At 36.1% G+C, this 13214-nt stretch overlaps 1 protein-coding gene across 1 annotated transcript in view; it reads right to left on the bottom strand.

The window, feature by feature from the left end:
- The window catches only part of BTBD9 (BTB domain containing 9), a 112006-nt gene that overhangs the window by 17227 nt on the left and 81565 nt on the right, over positions 1-13214 (bottom strand). The window contains exon 9 of the mRNA XM_058801912.1: positions 12490-12597. Coding sequence (XP_058657895.1) covers positions 12490-12597 — 108 coding nt within the window. The remainder of the gene's footprint in view (positions 1-12489; positions 12598-13214) is intronic.

The raw sequence follows: 13214 nt of genomic DNA, 5'->3' as shown, positions 1-13214 counted from the left end.
GATGGCATTTCTTCCCCTTTACTCCCCATATGCCAAACAAACAAATTTTTCAAACCGGTGGCAATACTTATACTGTCTTTACCTGAGACACAGTAATAAAGAAGCTATCAGAATTTACTTCTCTCATAAAATGACACTGCTGTCTTTTGGACTTTTTGTGCCCCTGTACAGCTTATTAGTGACCCTATAACAAATGTAGTTTTCAGGGTTTAGCTTTATTAAATATTCAGGCAGTGTTGATATTTTTTATGCTTTGACACCTGCCTTGCTGGTTGATTTGTTTTAGATTTGCTGGCTCAGTCTGCAGCAGTTCTGGTCATCACTTTCACAACAGAAATAATCACTGCGTTAAGTTGAGGTTTCCATCTCGAAGAGAAACCCAGGACTAGCACCCTACTCAGATTTATACCAGGATCCTCAAGCTGAAATGCAGCACTAAAAGTTGTTTGGCTAGCAGCTCCATTTTAAAAAAGAAATTAGCCTCGTTACAGTCCTGCAGGGTTTAACACTCCACATCTCACCTCAGCCACACGACTTCTAACTCTTTTTCTGCCTGACTCCCCTAAGGAGATGCAGTAATTGATGATTAGCATTCCAAAGCCAAGCCTGCATCCTGTGAGCCTGTCATATTTAATTACATTTTAACTATATTCGTCTTCTATAATAGCCTGAACATAATTTAGATAATTATCTTTTGCTCTCTTATTCTCTGACTCTGCCTGTCTCACTTAGAGCTCCTTGCAATGAAAATCACTTTCTCTGTTTAAACATATAAACAGACTCTTGGGCCAAGAATTTTCACCTCTCCAACAGCAACAGCTGAAAACATGATGGCTTTGTGCATCTCACAATCTCTTCACCACACTCTATTCAGAGAAAGGAAAAAGATCACTAGAAATCATCCCACTTTCGGGTTTCTTCTTCTCCTTTTCCTTATTAGGCTGTTGCAAGAATGCAAGAAATTCCAGGTAAACCAAATTAATACCTTGCTATTCATTAAACTATCTGTAGCTCCAAAATAGCAATTCACCTCCTAAAGAACATAATGGGTTTTTTCAGGATTTGGAATACTTTCCTTGTTATTTCTAAGAAAAGCTGCTATCTTTCTAAAGATTTATTACACATAATAGGACATAAATAGTGATTCTTCCCCAATATTTCTTTCTCTTCCAGAAAGAACAAATTAACAAAGAAGGGGAAGCTTATATTTTATTGAGGTTTTCTAATGAGCCAGTGGCACTACACAATACTACACACTGTGGGCTTACCGGAGCAGCACTGATGAGAGCTGAAACCCAGTTCAGGCCAAAGATGTCAGACAAAAGAAAAAGCTGCTACATGTAACTAACATTCATCAAGCTGTAATAACCATATCATATTCCTATCAAGGCTTGCTTTAGGCTGAGCATGTACATTTTCAATGTGCATATCATGTCTCCTCACTTTCCAAGATGACATACAACTTCCATACTTCTGTTCCTCACTCTCAGAAAAAAAAAAAAGCAAAGCAGACTTTGAAGCAAATTTAACCTCCATTCCTCCATTTTACTTTCTAATATTTGTCTACATATTCCTTATTCTACAGTATGTGATGAAACACTTCTTAGCTTATTTTGATGTTGACTTTTTCAACTGTAGCTATGTATTTTTAATGGAATTTGTAAAAGCAAGTAACAGGACAATGAAAGAAGAGTTGTGGCCTTTTTCTATATATTAGTCTCATGACTGTACTGATATAAAGAAGGCAGATTGTAACCAGCATGTGATGCTGCCAGATAAAATTGTGTGCACAGATAAGCAAGCTTACTGGAGGAGTGCCACAGTATGTTCTGCATGGTATGTTACACCCCCTGCTATGTTAATGAATACCATACTAACCTTTCTTATGGAGTACCTATAAAATAAACACAGAAGCACACAACATAAATGCTATAAAAATAATTGTTATACAGATACTCTTTGTTATAAAAAGGTCTACAGCTACCTTATGAATTGCCTATAAAACCCCTGTTTTCCACTATAACAGCACTAAACAATGAAGGGAATACTCCCTTTCCTGCTACAGCTGTACTTCAACACAGGAACTCAGAAGGACAGACCCTTAAAAAAGTCAGACTGAGGAGCTGGCTCAGCCAACCCCTTGCCACCCAGCCTCCCAAGCCATTGAGGGGGGAAGACAAAGCATGAGAAAGAAAATACTGTTAGGAATCAAAGGTCATCAATGTTTTGGTTTATGAATTGAAGCCAAATAAGATAAATTCTACTACTGGTCTACCTCAACTAAAACTGAGTTTCCATCTCATGCTGTGACCATGACCCATGTTTCTCAACAGGTAGCCTATGAAACATGGGGCTCCTAAGGAAGCAAGGAAGGTCCAAGCTGGAAGTAACAACCTTTTATCTGTTCCTCTCAGAGATGGAGGCAAAACTGACCCAGTCATGCATCTTGGCAAAAAAAAAACCCCAAAAAACACCAACAGCCAAAAAAGGACTTCAAGTACTAACAGAGGTAATAAAAATAGTTTGTATAAATAATACAAGAGTCTAGAGTAAATGTGAGGATAATAATAAATACTGAAAGTCACCTCTTGCAGTACAGCTTTATATACTGACAAGTAAAAACATGCATGAACATCTTTTGGGAAACTTTCCCTCAAAAGTTATTATTGTAAATATACTTCCCATAAGGACTGCATAAATCTGAAAGCATCTGAACTAAATGGGTAGCTATTTGTAGGATAATGTCTATTATTTGGTCTCTTGCACCAACCCAAACAAAATATCTGTCCTCTATAAGAATACTTTACTAAACTGCTATAAATGTTGCATTGCATAGGATTTGTTGTAGAAACCAAATGTGGGCTTGACAAAACAGACCTACTAGAAAAAAAATTTTGACATATAATACATTTCATAAAGTCTATACTGGCTTTCTGACATCTGTATAAAACTTGTCACTTAAAAGACTCCATAAAGTAACACCTGCTTTCAAAGCCTCAGTGCTAACATTTTTACTTTTTTAGAAAAAGCATTACAAGAAGAAAATGTTAAATATATAATCAAATTGAACAATTGGAAACTGAATGTAATAATTATCTTTCTATCTAAACTAAGCAATCAATTTTCAAATACTTCCACATACCAATGTAGGCAACTCCTGGCATTTCTGTACTGCATAAGCCCATATAATTTAGGTTGCTTACACCTTTTTTCAGTTTCAATAAGTCATCTTTCTTTATTCCCCAAAATATAGCTTATATTTTAAAATCTTACATAAAATTAAATTATTAGCAATTTGCTGGAAACTGGCAGAATGCCACAAGACAAATTTCTACATTGTAGTAAGAATTGTGCATGTAGTACCTACACACACATCCTTGGGGATTGGCAGTAGCAGATGACAGCAGACAAAGGCTGTGAACCGGAGTAACTTGAGAGTTCATCTTCATTCTGTGTACATCAGAGCATACACGCACATGACAAGTCTGCATAATCTCAGAGGCTGAATTGGGTTTTTTGTGCTTACTTGTTACCAATAGTTATTGCTCCTGATGTTCACACAGGAGCAATACCACCTGATGTGGTAGCAAAGATATGAAAAGCCATCCAATGCAACAGCAAACCCAATAATACAATTAATGGGATGCTTTCAACTTTGAAGACTTCTTGTCCCCATAAATCTACAACAGATTGTAGGCTGCTTTTATTATGTAACTTTTCATACCAATGGAAAAGTTGATTAAAAACAAATATATAAGCAATTCTTTTAGAGATATGAGGCAGAAACATGGTCCCCATTAATCAGTTTCCTTGTAGTGTGTACACTAACGCTATTTATCGCACTTGTCTCTCACATTCCCCTGGGTGTAATTTCACGGCCCGCTCATAAAAACTTCACATTTACAGCAACCGCTCTTCTATTACAGTCGATAACATCTAATTGACATGTCAAACCTCCAAGGAATGCAGTAAATTGAACCACAGCCTCTAAGAAGAATAAAACAGTGAAAAAAGTAAATCAGCATGTGCCTCCTCCTAACAGCAATACAAGCTTAGTGAGGTTTGGTAATGGAAGGGAGGAAAACTGTTACCCTTTCTACTACCACACTGAATTATCTATTAACCTCAGTGTCAGAAAGGAAAGCCTTGTGACCTCAGACTGAAACTCACCCACCAAAAACCCTGAACCTGAATCCAGGACTGCAGTAATTTTAGACATGAGAGTGAAGTGAGCCAAGACAGACAAAAGTAACACATACAACTTTTTTTCTGTTACTTTTTGAACAGAAGAAATGAAAATCCCTCAGAATAGTGTCTGGTAAACTGAATTTTAGTATTTAGTTGGGAACTCTCTGCCTTCAAAACTTACAGAGAAAGAACTGGGTAAAATTTCATGAATAGAATTTTTAAAAGAAAGTCATCATGACTCAGGATGAAAGAGCACAAAACAAAGTCAGGCAAAACTTGTTTGCATAGCAACTGAAGTATCAGGAAAAAGGTAGAATGATTTAATAAATATGTACATGATATATAGGAAATCCACTAAGAAAGAAAAATTAGTTTACAGGTATAGAAGAAAAATAATGAAATGAAATTAGGTAGTATGATGATATTCTGTACTGTCATTGAGAAATAAAAAATTCTTACTGTGGGAATTCAGTGTAATAGAAAAACAAAGAGCAAATAGAAGCATCATCTCTTTAAGTATGTGAAACAAATTGACAAAACATTATTCTAAAAAAACAGACCACATGGCACACAGTGCACAAGACCTCAAAAGATGAACCTCAAGATATAGTAATTCTTTCACTTTGTGTTTCATGGTTATAATCTGTCTTGGTAAAAACATTACTGTGAATAAATCAACGGCTTAATACTGCATGAATCTCAATGCAAAACATTTGTAACCCTAAAGATCATAACTGTTTAGGCCATCACAAACAAATGGGTACTTTTCAGAGTTTTGATGAAATTAGATCCTGAATATCAACAACCAAATCAGGGCAAACCTCTTGATTTGACATGGTAACACCTGACTGGCCTCCTGACAGTACAAGGAGATTTCAACAGCTGCTATATTATTTAATTATTTTACCTGTAAGAAAGGCCTACAGACAAAAAAAAACCCCAAACCCTTACATTCTAGGTCATTTGGGAATCTCTTATTCATTAATTTATTATCTTAAGCAACAATGAATTTCAAAGTAAACAAACATAGCCACAAAACAACAGTTCAGGTATTAGGCATTCCTTTCTTATCTCAGGCAGATAATTGGGCCAGTTTCACAAGAGACATGTACAATTTGGATAACTTTTTTGTAGTAATACTTATTCATACAAGCGTTGAGAGGGTGCATGCATGCCTACATGCATGTGGGTATATGCATGCACACACAGACATCTTCAAGAGAGAGAATTTAAGACTGTGAAAGTAAGCCAATGTACTGGCACAAGAGAAGAATAATAATAATTCTTGAAAGTAAATGACCGTTTTGAATTTTTACTTTGAATAGAAGACTATACTACAAATATTTTACACATACTGAATTGCCTTTTCTTTTTAAAAGTATTTTTCTAGATGGCAATAGCAATACATACATCTATTCTGAATTCACCCATTTTTGCTGGTCTCCAAAGAGACATTCATGTCTTTGCTGGCATGGGGGAAAAACTCAATACCTAAAAAGAAACAGGTAGTGATATTGTGGGTATTATTTGGTATTGCTTATTTTCTCTGAGGCAGAACTGAGCTAACATCCAAATTGATGTCAGATTTATTGTGGTGTTTTCACAACTCTCCTCACAGCACTGTGCGTGAAGAGGAGCCGAGACCATGGCAGTCACAAGGCAAAACTTTAATGAATATGGTACATGCAGAGCTGTAGTGAACAAGAACATGGAAAAACATTTAAGGCAGAATAGGACACTGCAGTGTGCAGCTCCTTGTTACTCTGTTGAAGGCTTGTTCAAAAGATCCATGTATATTTGTGGCTGAAAAGCAAACACAAGGAACTGAAGGTAGAAGCAGAAAAATAGAAAAGACAAATGAACAATTTGAAAACCTTGTGATCCTGAACTGCTGTTAAGAAATGTAACTTTAAAGAAGGCAGATGCTTCTTCAATCAAGCTAGAATAATCTAAAATAAAACTAGCAAAGGAAATGTTAGATGCAGAAATTCTACACTGCTGAGAGGCTCCTAATGCTCTGAAATGGAAACTCTGGTTTCTCTCTGTGAAATCTTAATTCTTTGTGCTTAATAAGACAGCATTGTGAAGCTGGAGTCTTTCTTCTTTTGCCTTATTAGAATAATTCGAAAATGTAAGCATATAAACACAGGGAAAAATATGTACTTCAATGCCTCTATCGTGCAGGGCTTAAAAGCTCAATAATTACACAAAATGACCCTTTATATCTGTCTGACTTGTTCCAGTAGGCATTATTACCGGGATAATGAACAGACTAATGAGAACTCTTAGTTTATTTTTGTGAAGTGAGACTTGAAATTGAGCTTCACAGTGTAGCAATTTCCCAGACATCTTGTGTGAACATATTTCATTTTGTATTGTTTGAATGTGGCCACAGTGAATTCGGCAATCCTGGAGCAGGCATCTGGATTTCAGAGAGCTGCTGTAAAACTTCCTTCATGTGAAATAAAGAGGATGAATCACAGTTGAAATATACTCCATTGGCAGAAGAAGTGGTACAAGAAGAGGTTTGCTGTGTAATTATCTTCATGTCAAATATGACAAAGTATGGTCAAAAAAATCTGCTTGACATCAGAGGGCCAAGAACAAGTCCTTTTATCCTGTTCCACTCAGCCACTTGGGAGCTCAGGCATGAGACAGAATTAAGGACTACACAGGAATCAGGAAAAATATTTTCTCATTCTAGGTATGACAGGACAATAGATGCACGCAAAACTGACGGGAAACAACAGAAGAAATGTGATGCAGGCATACAGGCAGTGGGAGAGAGAGCTGAGAAAATTTCCAGCCATTTTATTATGCAAGAAAACAGTTCTGTGGAAGTAGTTAAGGAGAATAATGATGAATGAAAACTGATGCAAGGGAATTCTAGAAATGGGATCATATAGTGAAGTGAAGGAACCAGAAGAGGACAGGAATAAAAACTGCTGTGTTTTTGGTTAAATATTAGAAACTACAAATATAAGTACATAATTTGCCCTGTGCAGGAAAGATATTCATACACATCAAATATTATCTCCATAGCAGAACTAATAATCATATCATGATAGATATTAACCTGGTTTCACAAAAGTATACTCAGGAAAACAATCCCAACTTGAGTTTGCTACTATTATTGCTAAGAACAGAAGTATTTTCTCACTAGAAGTCCTCGGATAACATAGAAAACACTTTTCTGTACATCAGGAAAGTGGTTTAGGACTGTTAAGCGCATGATCTAGATCACTCTAGGTGTTCTTTACCTGTGAATTATCATAAAATAAAATACAGTAGTGAATGAAAACTTGAAATGCACATATGTCATGAGGAAGAAATATGAAACACTAGACAAGAGCAAAAATCTCAAAAGTTGAAAATTATTCTGAAAAAAAATCAGAAGACAGTTAGTAAATTTTGATAATAAATTTTGCATCCACACTCCAAAGATTGTTTCATGTGAAACTATTGATTAGATTTATACATGAACTACAGAGAAAAAATTTGAGGGGAACTGAACTGAGAATTGAAATAGCTATTATACAATAAAAACTCAATAAGCAATGGAAACATAAAATAAAGTTTGTAAGCTTTTACACCTTTATAACAGCAGAACATTCTGAATAACAAAGAACTAAAAATATATGTATAATGCAGTATGTTACAAACCTCCTGGAAATCAAGTAATGCCTGCCATGAGAAAATCTCAACTAGCCATACAGACAGTTGATACAAACTGCTTTAGAACTGTCCATCTAAAACCAATATTCATTGTCTCTCAAATTCCATCACGGTATTAGACAGAACATACTATGCTTGCTGCCAAGGGATTAGATCCATTTCATAATAACTACAAAGCAGAGAACTTTGAAGACTGATACTGAGTTGATGAGCACCGTGATAGCCTGCTTAGTATTTGTCTTTGCAGGGTTTATTTTATCAGAAGTGTCATTAACTCTGAGGTCTGGTTCTCTTACTGGCCTTTGGCATCTTTTGTTTTTCATTTGACTTTCAGACTCTGTCAGCAAATTCTCCTAACAAGTGCAAGTCTCTGTTGTTCAACACTAACACGCTCAAGTCCACTTATCATAAATGTTTTTAAAAATAGAAGGGAACATGACTGTTTTTCATTACTGTCATACTGTGTAGAGAAAAACAGCTTATTGTGGAAAAGAAAAAAAAATAGCCTCCACAGAGCATGTGAAAATTGTCAATTACACAACCAGTATGCATAAATTGGCTCTCACTTAGGGAAGGTACACAAGCTTCCCCTGTGAAGATAACAGACATCCAGTTTTTTCTTCAGCCTTTTAAAACTGGGAGAAGAAAAGGTTAGGAGTAGCCTGTCACTTCCCGCCTTTGAGCGCTGAATTATTAATTTACACAAAACACTACATTAAAAATGCCATTAAAACAACCTCAAGGAGCACACTGAGAGTTTAAAGGGGAAGTTCATGCTTCAGTAGTCTGCCAAAACCAATGCATGCTCTTTAAACATAATTTAATTTTTTTCTCATAGTTTTTTCTTCCACTTCCCGATTATCAAAGGTGTCTGTCAAGGTCTGTGTTCAGCAGACAGTTCATCCTCCCCTTTGTGCTAGCAACTGAGCAAAAATTATTTGGAGACCTCACAGAACACTTGCAAGAGAGCAAGCTAATGACTTCCATAAAAGTCTAACTCCACTGCAAGAACAGGCAGCCATAAAACCAGGCAGCAAACTGTGAAGGCCAAAAGTCTTATCCATAAAAAGACCTCTTAACCACACATCTTAGAAGACAGGAAAACTAATAGGAAATATTACTAGTAATGCAAATGTTCTCATTGAAGTATTCTGTCTTTTCAAATGTGGGCCCCTGTGAAATTCTCCCATGTTTTCACTACATCCACTTTGATTTTCTACATTGGAAAGCAAGTGAGTTACTAATGCCAGAAAGGGTAACTTCAGGATTTCAAGACCTTATCAATCACATATATTGCATTCCATCTCCAGTATGTATATTGAAGTCAAGTGGGCAACCACAATCCCATGGAAGGACATACCTACTTCTTATTTTCCTTAAACAAAGACAAAGACACAAGTCTAAGTGAAGACAATTTTTATACCAACAGAGGATTAGTGGATTTCAGGCTGGGATGTCAAATATTCATCAAAAAACCCAGGATTTGGCTGAGATAAAAAAATAGCTGCAAAATTGGACCACAAATTAGCAAAAGATTTGTTTTGTTTCACCCAAGTGAGAGAGGAGCACAGCATTCAAAACCATCCAGGGAACAAAGAGATGAGGGTACTGGTGTTTCTATCCCTGTATGCTCTAGTCTGGTTAATAAAAATTGCCAAATGTAGGCGTTATAACTGTCTGCCTAAACTTGATGGTGAGTCAAACCCAAGCACAGTGCTTCAGTTTGATCATTCCTTTTCCTTGGGGAGCCTGTAAATCAGCCACAGAAGGCATTCAGAGATAGACTAAAACTATCAATATAATGCTAAGAGGAAGGACAGACAGATAAAAAAGAAATCCTTTGCATCCAGCAGGAGTATCTTCACTGTTACACTATGACAGTAAACCAGAAAACTGTACCACCTCCACTTTACCAGCATCTGTTAATTTTGGTTAAGATCCAAATCTATCTTTTCTATTTGTTGTCATTGTTAAAATTATCTGAAGTGAAAACAAGTTGTTTGTTTTCGTGGCAAGCATCCCCAGATTTTCAATTTGAGATTTTTTTTTAATTACAGAAACTAACCCAAAAAATAGTTCTTCACCAGTCATAGGCAGTGACTGGTTCAGTTTTTCCCTTTTCATTAAGAAATCTCTACCACCACATTGAAAGTTTACCCAAAAATTTTAAGTGAGGGCCTTCATTCAGCACATGAGTCACTGAATGATGATGTCTCTTCTATTAAACATTCCACTATTTTTAAACACTAGGAGTATGGCTTTTTTAGATCATACTGTGTGTTTCAGTATTTTTCAGTAAAGAAAATTAGTGTGCCAGTACTGTATGTAATTACACACTGTATGAAATGACAACACTCTTTTCTTTACAGACCAATTCTAACATTTGTGCAATTGGCACTTATATAGCATTTTATATATTTAACATATTTACTAGAGAAAAAATATTGATACTATGGATATTACTGCATATATTTATATAATACATATACTTGGTTACCAATCTGCTGTTACAATTCAAGTATTTTTTTGAGCTGAAGTAACTTCAGCATTTCTGCAAATCATACCTGAAAATAAAATGAAACATATTTAGTTTTCTTTGACTGAAAAAATCCAAATCTATATTTCTGATCATAAAGGCAAGAGATATAAATTGAATGTAAAAAATGCTATCAGATGCAAAGAAATCACCTGAAATTTGATGGCCAGTGAACTCTGGTAGCTTCATGACCAGGTCTTTTTATCTGTTTAAAGCAGGTACAGACAATGCTAGGACACTCCTTGTCTGTAGACTTCAAGAATAAAGACTGGCATAATGCCAGCTGACTGCACATCTGTCAGAGCAAGAAGTTAGGCAGAATGCAATTCTTTAATCCACATGAAAATTGTTCATGCAGCCACAGCTTTGAGAATTTCCAGAGTATCTATGTTTTGAATCAAGATTTTGAAGTATACCCAAAGAAGGCAGCTATCTTTACTTCAGGGATGTAGCTTTATTTGCTCAAGGCTAAGGCTTTGGAAATAACAAAAAAAGCAAAAAAGCGTGGTTTGAACAGGGTGAAAAGATATTTGAACTGGGCAGTCTATCAGCAATTTCACCTACACTGTGCATACTTAAGCAAGTGCTCCTTTGGACTGCTAAACGGCTTTCAATATCAAAATGTAAAAGGAAAAAGTGCACAGATTCCTGATATCTCTTTCTCTTCCTTTTGTGGTTTCAGCTTTTTAGTGCTCTCACTGCTGGAGGCAGACAAAAAGACGAGTTTTATTATGCTGAGATGTCTTTGAGAACAAGTGAAGATTTAATCGTTCTCCAGACCTGCAGGCAGAACCCAGGTTTCTGCTCATCAATACCCTGCCCTTTACAGGCACTGAAAGGACATGTCAAGTTCTCCTTCACCAACACATCCAGAGTGTGTTGTAAAGCATTTGAGTCACACTGTTTGTTAAGGGATGAAATACAAACTTTAGAAAAATGTGTTAGCAGTGCTGCTACAAAGGACTGAATAACTCTCTTGCTTGATGTGACAAACTGAGAATGCAGAGTGTCTCTGAATTTATAAAATCACTTTGTTTTGGTTGGCACAAGTAGAAGATGGGTGGGGGCTGGCCCCATATAAGCTGATGACTTGAATTTTGTCCAAAGAAAGAAAACACATCTCATGGAAAACTGACTCAGGGAAAATGAAAGATGTAAGATTTTTATAATTCTGAGCTTCCCAGGGGTTTAATCAGGGAATCATACCCCATCAACATTCACTGAATGCTGAGCATACCTGGCTTCTGGATATGTAATATATGAATTTGCAGACTGTCTTTTCAGTCTTATGACCAATATCTAGATAATTCTTTGCTAGGAATTTGAATCATCATCACATGGTTTAAGAAAGCTCTCGGCACCAAATTACTCATCCATACTTGAGGAATGGATTTTATCAGCAGAAACTGCAGTAAGGCCAATGGAGAGTATACAGTTGGAAAGTATTCGTGCCTGATTGATTTTTTCTAATTTAAATATTCAAATGAAAATGAAAGTTTTTCTCTCTTCTTTATCTCTGCCTAAGGAGCAGTCTTTTTCTCTGGAAGGGTGCTTTTCAAAAGTAGTGTTCAGTGCATAAGTCAAGCACTCTACTTTTGAACAGAGACAAGATCAAGCTTTGGCAACCATGTGGTCTATTATGATTTGGTCCTTACCCTCACTCTCCTCAGATGTGATACAATACATTAATGAGTTTTGGTAAGGGAGAAAGACATGTGAGTAGCAAAATCCTTTATCAAGTATGCTCTCTTCCCTCTCCTACCACATTTCTCAAGGCAGGGTGGCTTGACATCCAGGGTCACCATAAACATGTGACCTCCAGAAAAACACAGTTTAACTTGCAGTGATCACAAAACCAAGGGTATAGTAGGCAGACTTTTTATGCATGAAGAATCCAACTGATTGTCTGAAGATCCAGAACCAATCTTAAGAAATTGATTCTGAAAGTCTTGCATTAATCCACAGGTTACGCAATGATATAAATCATTCTTTTCACAGTAACATACGTAAGTAGTGAACAAAAATCCCAGCAAAAATCCCAGCTTCCAGTTCTTAATTTGTGCCAATGAGTGTCAAAAAACTAAACTCACTTGCAGGAAATTTTTGTGCGATCCACCACCATGGTCCACTGCTGCTGATTTGTTGAAACCTCAATGTAGTAGCTGTAGCTCCGATCATCACAATCCCAAAGTAGCAACCTACATAAGAAGAAGTTTTTGAGATGTAAAGTTAAACATCAAACCAACTTTTAAATTTTTCCAGCCCTTTATTTTCTCCACTTAATCCTTTCTAAATGTAACTGTTTCTTATGGAATGTACCTGAAACACTCAACAAAGTCTTTACTGTTTTTGCCATCTCAAACTACGGTGTCTCCATTCTTATTATCCTGAGGCCAGCAACAGACTCACAAGCTTGTAATAACCAACTTATGAACACTAATCTACTATATTGATCCAATTACTTTTAACTGATTTGCCACATGGCATTGCCTTCTTAATAAATGATGCAAATATCTGTTTCAAAAAGACAGTTTAGGAGAGGACAGAAAAAATAATTAGGTGATTAAAAGGATTATGCTGCCTTCTTAACTGTATTTTATTTTGATTTTGGAAAATACATCAGAAATATATTTTTGAAAAGTAAGGAAATGGGAATTCCTAGTCCTGGTTCATCAGAGGAAGAAGGAAAAAATGCAATAAACTGTTAAACAAATTGCTAAAAAGGCAGAAAAAAAAGAAAGACAATAATTCTAAAAAACATGCACTCCCTTCAGAAAGGGCACTAAGTGATATTGAATAGCCTTTGATTTCCATA

Source organism: Ammospiza caudacuta, chromosome 3 (assembly GCF_027887145.1).
Source record: "Ammospiza caudacuta isolate bAmmCau1 chromosome 3, bAmmCau1.pri, whole genome shotgun sequence".
Taxonomy (NCBI): Eukaryota; Metazoa; Chordata; class Aves; order Passeriformes; family Passerellidae; genus Ammospiza; species Ammospiza caudacuta.
This window is presented reverse-complemented; position numbering and strand designations above follow the sequence as displayed.